Source organism: Sebastes fasciatus, chromosome 16 (assembly GCF_043250625.1).
Source record: "Sebastes fasciatus isolate fSebFas1 chromosome 16, fSebFas1.pri, whole genome shotgun sequence".
Classification (NCBI taxonomy): Eukaryota; Metazoa; Chordata; class Actinopteri; order Perciformes; family Sebastidae; genus Sebastes; species Sebastes fasciatus.
In genome coordinates, this window is record NC_133810.1 from 797,064 (window position 1) to 807,063 (window position 10,000).

Here is a 10,000-nt window from a genome sequence, read left to right on the forward strand (position 1 = left end):
AATAAACTAACTACAGTTTGATTAATCATCACTGAGGTGAACAGCTGAGCTCTGGAGGTCACAACTGCGCATGCGCAGGGAGACTGACAACAAACTGTGACGCAATAGCTGACGTAGCTAGTTAGCTTGCTACGTAGTTACATTAAAAATCGACTTTTACACAAAATACTTGAGTTAATCAGCGATAATCAATAAGTTAAGAGTTACCGGAGTCGTCTTCAGTCTTTATATGTTCCGCTGTACCGACCGTTCACTGCGGAAATCAAACAAACGGAACTATTAGCTAACCGCTAGCTGAGGACCGTTTTTCGAAGGGATGCGATTCACGTCATATCACCGTTACCGCTTTAACTCAACGACGGGGTGTAGTGAGGAGGATGGCTCCCAGGTCCAGACTGTTCCGGGGACAAAGTCCACTTCCGGCAGCACGGATATCCTTCAGAATAAAAGCGACATCGATTCAAAATGTAAATGAGTACAAAATAAAGCTGCACAAGAATTTAAAAAAAATAATTCATATGGAACTGTGATGCTCAGGATCAATAAAGTTACTATCTTTCTATCTATTAAAAATAAATATAGCAATATAAAAAAAATGATGTAAAAAATAATAAATACAAAAACTTATGAAAAATAAAAGCAAAAATAAAAGGGAAAATTAAACAGAATGAGTAAAAATAAAGTTGCACAAAAATTATTAAATTATGAAATTAGGTTATAAAATTAATGTTTAAATCAAATAATTATTCCTACTGGAGCAGGTATTTTGGAATACATACATTAAAAATAAATATAAAAATATAAAAAATATTATGCAAAAATTCATAAAATAATAAAAGCAAAAATAAATAAATAAAGGGAAAATTAAACAGGATGATTAAATATAAAGTTGCACAAGAATTATTAAATTATAAAAAGATATATTTAATTGGTTGTTTAAATTAAATCATTATTCCTACTGGAGAAGGGATTTTGAATATAATAAAATCAAATCTGCACACAAAATTCGTCAATAAATAAATACATACATAAATGCTGAACTAAATAAATAATTGAATGAATAAATAAAAGGTTAAAATTAATACATAAATAATAATTGAGCATACAAATAAATACATATTTGTAATTAATCAACAAACACATTAATAAACATCTTAAATATTCTAGAAATCTGTACTTATTTAGTATTCTGTAGAAATACAGACTACAGTGTTTTCTCAACACATTGGACTATTCTCATTCTTTATTTTAATTTTAGATAGAGATTTGGTAAAAGAAAATTAGATAACGCCAAAATACTGTGGAAAAGATTATTTTAAAGTGGTACAGATTAATTTGTTTAAATACTTACGTGAAGAGCTGCTGTTGACCCCCCCCAACAGGAAATCAGCAAATCAATGACATATAAAACATATTCAAATATTAAATATTTTATTAAAAATAAAGGCAAAGTAGAGATAGGAAAGAGGAAGAAATGTAAATACAATGAGTCTGTCAAATAGTCACTGTGTTTAGGTTGATGTCTGTTCAGGAACCAGGAACTCATTTTCTAACTGCAGTCTGTTAATGCTCAACGGCGTCGGTTCCCCGTCAGAAAGGGCCGTCTGACGGCGAGGTAAAGCAGCCGTCTGACGGGAAACTGAAGACGTTTTATCGCTGTCTTCAAAGCCACCAGACTCCATTCATGAAACCATTATGACCACACAGAACACGAGTAAACACACAACCCCTCTTCTTTCTGCTGGTTCCAAACGTATCACAGCTAGCGTTGACTCAGCTAGCCTAGCATTCCCATTATTCAGAACCGTATTGATCAGCTTCCTGTGCTGACCTCCAGCCCTGCTGCCTGCTGAGTGGACGTTAACATTTGAAAAACAACCTGTTGTTGAACGCAGATGAACCCGACCTTTAACTGGAAACAGGAAGTCCAGAACGTCGAGGCGTCTCCCTCTCAGACGCTGCTTTGTCATTATGAACTCCACAACCTAGAGCCAGACTGATGAACGGTCCGCTGTATGGGCTGATTGATCAATATCTGTTGATACGGTTGGTCCTCCACAGAGCGCTGACGAGTTGAGTGTTACACCGTAAAACGTCCCCCTCTGGTCACATCTAAGGATCACTATCAAAATGTTTATGTAAAAAACACAACTCATAAATCCGTCATCAGTCGAGCTCTGATCCACACGTTTCTATGTACAGTCCTCCTCCCAGCTCTAGTGACGTCATCACTTGGCGGTGGCGTTGCCGTGCGGCGGCGCCTGCTGCTGCGGCTGCTGCTGCTCGGCCAGCGCCTGCTGCAGCCGGGTGCGTTTCCTGGAGTAGTGCTGCCAGTGCAGCAGCTGCTGCTCGTCGATGAACTTGGTGCACTGAGCGTTGACCAGCTCCTTCCTGAAGTGCTCGTACTGCAGCAGCTCCAGCATGTGCAGGCAGTGAGGATACCTGCAGGGGGGGACGCCAAGCGACAGGAAGTCAGGTCTCTACACGCTCTACTGAGGGAGGACATGCCTGAGACGATAACACAGTCTGACACACTGAAGCACCATGGGACGGCAGATTAAAGTGACCCTCTGGTGTTATTCTCTGTGTTTCTCCTGCTCAGAGACAAACCATCAACCAGTTAGTCCGTCTCTCAGGACCGTTAGTCCGTCTCTCAGGACCGTTAGTCCGTCTCTCAGGACCGTTAGTCCGTCTCTCAGGACCGTTAGTCCGTCTCTCAGGACCGTTAGTCCGTCTCTCAGGACCGTTAGTCCGTCTCTCAGTACCGTTAGTCCGTCTCTCAGTACCGTTAGTCCGTCTCTCAGTACCGTTAGTCCGTCTCTCAGGACCGTTAGTCCGTCTCTCAGGACCGTTAGTCCGTCTCTCAGTACCGTTAGTCCGTCTCTCAGGACCGTTAGTCCGTCTCTCAGTACCGTTAGTCCGTCTCTCAGGACCGTTAGTCCGTCTCTCAGGACCGTTAGTCCGTCTCTCAGGACCGTTAGTCCGTCTCTCAGGACCGTTAGTCCGTCTCTCAGTACCGTTAGTCCGTCTCTCAGGACCGTTAGTCCGTCTCTCAGGACCGTTAGTCCGTCTCTCAGGACCGTTAGTCCGTCTCTCAGTACCGTTAGTCCGTCTCTCAGTACCGTTAGTCCGTCTCTCAGGACCGTTAGTCCGTCTCTCAGGACCGTTAGTCCGTCTCTCAGGACCGTTAGTCCGTCTCTCAGGACCGTTAGTCCGTCTCTCAGGACCGTTAGTCCGTCTCTCAGTACCGTTAGTCCGTCTCTCAGTACCGTTAGTCCGTCTCTCAGGACCGTTAGTCCGTCTCTCAGGACCGTTAGTCCGTCTCTCAGTACCGTTAGTCCGTCTCTCAGGACCGTTAGTCCGTCTCTCAGGACCGTTAGTCCGTCTCTCAGGACCGTTAGTCCGTCTCTCAGTACCGTTAGTCCGTCTCTCAGTACCGTTAGTCCGTCTCTCAGGACCGTTAGTCCGTCTCTCAGGACCGTTAGTCCGTCTCTCAGGACCGTTAGTCCGTCTCTCAGGACCGTTAGTCCGTCTCTCAGGACCGTTAGTCCGTCTCTCAGTACCGTTAGTCCGTCTCTCAGTACCGTTAGTCCGTCTCTCAGGACCGTTAGTCCGTCTCTCAGTACCGTTAGTCCGTCTCTCAGGACCGTTAGTCCGTCTCTCAGGACCGTTAGTCCGTCTCTCAGGACCGTTAGTCCGTCTCTCAGTACCGTTAGTCCGTCTCTCAGGACCGTTAGTCCGTCTCTCAGGACCGTTAGTCCGTCTCTCAGGACCGTTAGTCCGTCTCTCAGGACCGTTAGTCCGTCTCTCAGTACCGTTAGTCCGTCTCTCAGTACCGTTAGTCCGTCTCTCAGGACCGTTAGTCCGTCTCTCAGGACCGTTAGTCCGTCTCTCAGGACCGTTAGTCCGTCTCTCAGGACCGTTAGTCCGTCTCTCAGTACCGTTAGTCCGTCTCTCAGTACTGTTAGTCCGTCTCTCAGTACTGTTAGTCCGTCTCTCAGGACCGTTAGTCCGTCTCTCAGGACCGTTAGTCCGTCTCTCAGTACTGTTAGTCCGTCTCTCAGTACTGTTAGTCCGTCTCTCAGTACTGTTAGTCCGTCTCTCAGTGCCGTTAGTCCGTCTCTCAGGACTGTTAGTCCGTCTCTCAGGACCGTTAGTCCGTCTCTCAGGACCGTTAGTCCGTCTCTCAGTGCCGTTAGTCCGTCTCTCAGGACTGTTAGTCCGTCCACCAGATAAAGGCGTTATATATAAACACAGGAAGTCTTACTTGAGGAACTTGGCGTACTCGGGCTCCTTCCAGTACAGCAGGTACTTCAGGTAGTTGATGAAGGGTCTCTCCCTCAGGAAGCCTCTCTGAGCCAAGACTGAACACAAACAGGGAAACAAAGAGAGGCAGTTAGTGAAGAGTTAATTGTTGATTTGAATGACCTGATCTCTGAGAGGTTGTCAGTAATGATCAATCAACAGATATAACTATAACAGTAGTAATATTAGAGGTGTTGTCTGCTGTCACTCACAGTTCAGGTAGTTTGGGTTGGCCAAACACTGGATGAACTCCAGCTCCGACTGGAACCGGTTCCTGGCCTGCTCCTCTGGACCACAAAACACACACAACAACATGACGGTGAATGGATGAATCTGTCTGAAGAGGTACAGATCAGTTTAGGAGACGAGGATTTAGAAAAGCAATTCGGACAAATTATTACAATTTTCAGTTGGGAAACATTTATTTGCGTGTTCACCTTCTTAAAATGAGGATGAGTCACATTAAACTGATAGAATACATCATGTATTCATATAAACAACTGAGACTCAGTCTGAATGAACACGTTATTCTATCATGGAACGCAGCCATGAGAACGAGCCTTCTGAATCAGATGCTGCACCAGACTCCATTCAGACATGCAGCCGTTTAACGCTGCTCTGTTTCTCAGCTGAATACAGGAAGCTCGTAGTCAGGAGTCACTTTAACTGTTCATTGAGTTTACTGGTGAACTTGTAATGTGTGCCGATTTGAAGAGTCAGTCTCGGTTGTTCATAAAATGGTTTAGGTGCTTAGAAACACACATTTCTGTCCATAAATGAGGATGTCCTTCAGTGGAAATGAATAACTGTTTTTAGTTTACATTTTCATTTGTATTGATCATTGTTGTAGGTCTATGGAACGACGGTACGACGGTACGACGGAGTATTAGGGCCACATTGAGGAAAAAAAATAATCTGAGATTTAAATAACAAAGAGAATAAAGTCATAATATTATGACTTTATTCTCATAATATTGTGACTTTATTGTGTAAATCTCAGATGTTGTTTCCCTCAATGTGGCCCTAATACTCCGTAGTCCATTGTCTCTTTGGCCCTCACTGCATTAGACTTATATACTATATACTTAGACTATAAACTGTGTTACCTTCATCACAATGATCACATGTTTTGATGCTTTATTTATTTATTTTTTGCCTAAAATGTCTCTTCTGATAGTAAAGGTTGCTGACCCCTGACCCCTGACCTCTGACCTCTGGACTAGGTGATGCTCAAAACACACATTTGTGTTAATAAATAAGGATGTCTTTAAGTGTAATTATTTCTGCTGTAGTTCTGAACAGAACTGTCTCCAAACAAGCTAAACGGCACTTTAGTTGAATATCAACAATCATGTGTTCATTAACATGTTGAGTCAGGTCTGTATGTAGATCCATGTGAACAGACACACCAGACTCCATCCAGATAAGTAGTGATTTAAGGCTGCTCTGCTCATCAGCTGGATGAGGGGAACTGGAGCTGCTACTCAACGGAAGAGTCTGTAATTAACATTTAATATCAATGAGACGTCTAAAAGTAATACCGAAGAGTAGAAGTGAGTCTCATGTACACAGAGAACGTGTCCAGTCTTTTCCAGACAGACATTAAATGTTCACAACAAGTCAAACCGCTTAAAATCTCCTCATTTATCAACGGAGTCTGGTGCTCTCACCATGCTAACAACTAGCATTATCTACTAACCTGTTTCCATGACGACGAGGACAGATGAGCTGCCGTAGACAGCAGACTGTTGATCTCTAGGTTATAATGTGAGCTGTTAAGCTGAAACAGCAGCAGTTAACCCTCAGAGAGCCGCTCTGCGGGTCTTTGTTGTGTTTTTAGGAAACACCTCATCAGACACGGGAGGACATATCTGCCGGAAGTCAGTACTCTGTAAAGCTTTCCGGTATTTTACGATGGTTTACGGCATCTGCTGTTCCCTTTGTGACCGCTAGAGGGAGACATATAACCTACACAGGGAGTGATGACGTAATGCTAAACAGTCAAATAAACAAATACACAAATTAATAAATAAATAAACAAACAAATAAACAAATAAATAAATAAATAGTAAAATAAATAAATACATATACAAATAAATAAATAAATACATATACAAATAAATAAATAAACAAATGCATACATAAATACATGAATAAATACATTAATAAATACATATACAAATAAATAAATAAATAAATAGTAAAATAAATAAATTAATAAACAAATTAATAATTAAACAAACAAATAAATAAATATATAAATAAATACATAAATACATATACAAATAAATAAATAAATACATATACAAATAAATAAATAACAAATGCATAAATAAATACATTAATAAATACATATACAAATAAATACATAAATAAATAAATAAATAAAAAAAGCCAAGAAACACACAATTAATAAAAGTTATGTTAAATAACCATACATACAGATTAATTAATTAACATTGATACTGAAATATAAACAATGTAAAACATTAGTGAAAGACAGCGGTGGAAGAAGTACTTAGGTCCTTTACTTAACTAGAAGTAGAAATACAACGGTCTAAAATACTACTAAGTCCTGAATCCAAAATGTTACTTAAAGGTCCTGTTTGTGACTTCTTCCACGTATAAATCACCCAGCTGAAATATAGAGTGATATTGTGCTTTTAGCTGACGTGTGTCTCCTCACTGTGTTGAGCGATGCTCCTTCATGTCTATGTAGAGCGAGCACAAGCGCCAGCAACAGGACGCTGACTTTAGTTGACTTAACGGACACAGGTGAAGCTGTTAACAACACATTATGATTCTTACTAACAGTCCCTTTAAGTAAAAGCACATACACAAGTATTATCAACAAAATGTACTTAAAATATCCAAAGTGAAAGAACTCATTATGCAGAACGGCTCCTTTCAGTGTTATATTATAGGATATTATATTATTCTGTTGTTATCTAACAAATACGTGTAAGAGCATTTTAATGTTGTAGTTCATCAATGTGGAGTCAGTTTTACATACTTTATGTACGACTGACTATAGTACTGCATCATATTTATATTTTTATTTGAAAAGTGACAAGTGTTATCAGATAAATAGTAAAACGTACAATGTTACCCTCTGAAATGCAGTAAAGTAGAAGTATAAAGTGGCAGAGAATGGAAATACTTAAGTAAAGTACAAGTACCACAAGTCTGACTCCTACCGTATATATATATATATATATATATATATACAGTATATATATATATATATATATACACACAGTATACTTACAGTATTTAATTATACAATCAGAGGTCTGTTGTCACACGTTTCTTTAAAGATCAACTTTTATTAACAAAACTGTTAGCAACAAGATAATATAAAACTCTGGAGGTTACGTATGTACAGAAACATGTTACTGAATATATAACTCACACGTTTAAATAGAAAACAATACAAAACATACACTTCAATTTATAATTACTGAAAATAATTAAAATTTGCAGGGATACGAGGATACGAGCTGTCGTCGTCTCTCAGAACAGAAAAGTAAAGTGATAAATTTCAGTTTCTGAAACAACAACCAACCAAAGAGCAAATAATGATTAAAGAAAACACTAAAAGAGTCTATTTGATTAGTTTTAGAGACTAGTACTATTATTATAAACCTTTTCTAAATGTTTGGGGAGAAGGTTTCTTGTTTTAGGAGGAACTAACCGTTAGGCATTTTAATTAAGCGTATTTAAGCCTTTATTTCTAATTTTATAATTATTTTTTATGATATTTTAATTATATTTTAATTTGCTGTTAATGCAAACTAACCCGACTTCCTCCATGTTTGATAAATTCAGTATAACGTCCGTTTTTCCACCGAACTAACTCCGTTTTATCAACTGAATATATTTTGGTTATTGACGGTATTCCCAGATGTTTCAAATTAAAAGCCTTCCAGTGACTTTAAGCACATAATACCTCCGTTCTTGGTTGAATGCTTTTAATTTGAAACACCCGCCTGATAGTAGTTTAACGTTGATCGAAAATAAACGGCAAAGTAGAAGTAAACAGGAATTAATTAGCAAATATCCACCATCAGGGATCTCATCAGTTTCACAGTCGGATTTTGTGGTTAACAATATATTAGCTTATTAGGTACTGAAAAATTAACTTCCAAGGCCTCCGCCATTTCTGACAACGTCAACAAACACGTCACAACTCGCGAACTCGGAGCTTTCAGAAACACTCCACTTACGAGGTCGTGAATATGACATGAGGGGGGTGGGGGGGCGTTCATATGGGCTCTTCTGGTGAACACGGTCACGCGTTTGATCCCGCCAGAACCGATGAAATCACGGTGAAATCACGATGAAATCACGGTGAAATCACGATGAAATCACGATGAAATCACGGTGAAAACACGGGGAAATCACGGTGAAAACACGGTGAAATCACGGTGAAAACACGGGGGAATCACGGTGAAAACACGGGGGAATCACGGTGAAAACACGGGGAAATCACGGTGAAAACACGGTGAAATCACGGTGAAAACACGGGGGAATCACGGTGAAAACACGGGGAAATCACGGTGAAAACACGGTGAAATCACGGTGAAAACACGGGGGAATCACGGTGAAATCACGGTGAAAACACGGTGAAAACACGGTGAAATCACGGTGAAATCACGGTGAAATCACGGTGAAAACACGGTGGGTGGGACTGAACGTTTGAGGTTGAACGCCGCCTCGTTCTGCCGCCGCGTACTGCTCCTTTAATGAGTGGTTTAAAACAGAGTTAGTGTTGAAGTGAGAACGTTTCCTGTTACTTGTTAACCAGGCCTCTATTAGAGACCGGTGCTTATTCCTGCTGGCCATGAGGTATTATGTGAATACTAATAGTATGTTACGCCTCTAACGGGAGATTTAAGCTAACGTTAGTTAGCAGTAGGAGCTAACAACAGGATGTTCCTGCTACAGATGTTCAGCCAGAGTTTAACGTCAGGAGTCGTAGGTCCGAACATCTGGACGATGTTTGTTGAGGCTCAGAACCAGCAGCTATATAAACACAAGCTCCCTGTGTTGGAACCTGAGAGGAGAGCTGAGGCAGCAGGTTGTCGGTCCTACAGCGCCGCCGTGGCGTTGGCCCACGAGGGGAACGAGTCCAGGCCGAAGATGGCGTGACCCCAGGTGTTGATAGCCAGAGTGATGCAGCTGACCCCGATGACGTTCATCACCACGCCGGCTTTAGCCTGCAGACGAGGAGGAGGAGGAGGAGGAGAAGGAGGAGGAGGAGGTTACTATGACATCATCACGGGAGGGTTTATATCGTCCGTCCTAACGAGAGCAGGACTCACCATGTCGGACACTTTGAGGAAACCGGAGGAGAAGACGATGGCGTTGGGGGGCGTGGCCACCGGCAGCATGAAGGCGAAGGAGGCGCTGAGGGTGCAGGGGATCATGACGTACAGAGGGTTCAGGCTGATGGACTGGGACTGCGTCACAGAGAGAGGAGGACGGCGTTCAGACAGGAAATAAACATCAGAACGCAAAACCACAGAAGAAGAAATCAGAAGTCAAATGGCAAAATTATTTTTTCCGTTTCTGTTTCTAACACACTTTAATTCCAGTTTCCTCATTTAACTGTTTTTTTCTGTCAAGATTAATGAAACTTCCTGTTAAGATGTTTCACATTAAAAGCTTAAAGGACTTAAACTCTCCTGTTCTT

General features: G+C 41.1%; 3 protein-coding genes across 7 annotated transcripts in view; all 3 read right to left on the reverse strand.

Moving 5' to 3' along the window:
* The window catches only part of LOC141752272 (uncharacterized), a 21,321-nt gene extending 20,907 nt beyond the window's left edge, over nt 1-414 (reverse strand). For 3 of the 5 annotated variants that reach the window (XM_074610053.1, XM_074610052.1, XM_074610051.1), the window contains exon 1: nt 208-386. The gene's annotated coding sequence lies outside the window, so the exon portion shown is untranslated. Of the gene's footprint in view, nt 1-207 lie in introns of all 5 variants that reach the window. The other 2 variants (XM_074610054.1, XM_074610055.1) reach the window with 2 other exon arrangements.
* Nucleotides 415-1,414: 1,000 nt separating this feature from the next.
* med31 (mediator complex subunit 31) lies at nt 1,415-6,198 on the reverse strand. The gene is made up of 4 exons (XM_074611276.1): nt 6,005-6,198; nt 4,518-4,592; nt 4,268-4,364; nt 1,415-2,442 (listed from the first exon to the last, which is right to left on the reverse strand). The coding sequence occupies exons 1-4, from the start codon at nt 6,012-6,014 to the stop codon at nt 2,229-2,231; spliced, it is 396 nt and encodes a 131-aa protein (XP_074467377.1). The 5' UTR covers nt 6,015-6,198; the 3' UTR covers nt 1,415-2,228.
* Nucleotides 6,199-7,611: 1,413 nt separating this feature from the next.
* Nucleotides 7,612-10,000, reverse strand: part of LOC141752869 (Na(+)/citrate cotransporter-like) — a 17,115-nt gene continuing 14,726 nt past the window's right edge. The window contains exons 12-13 of the mRNA XM_074611109.1: nt 9,630-9,767; nt 7,612-9,524 (exon numbers count right to left, since the gene is read on the reverse strand). Of these exons, the coding sequence (XP_074467210.1) occupies nt 9,396-9,524; nt 9,630-9,767 (267 nt within the window). The 3' untranslated portion in view covers nt 7,612-9,395. The remainder of the gene's footprint in view (nt 9,525-9,629; nt 9,768-10,000) is intronic.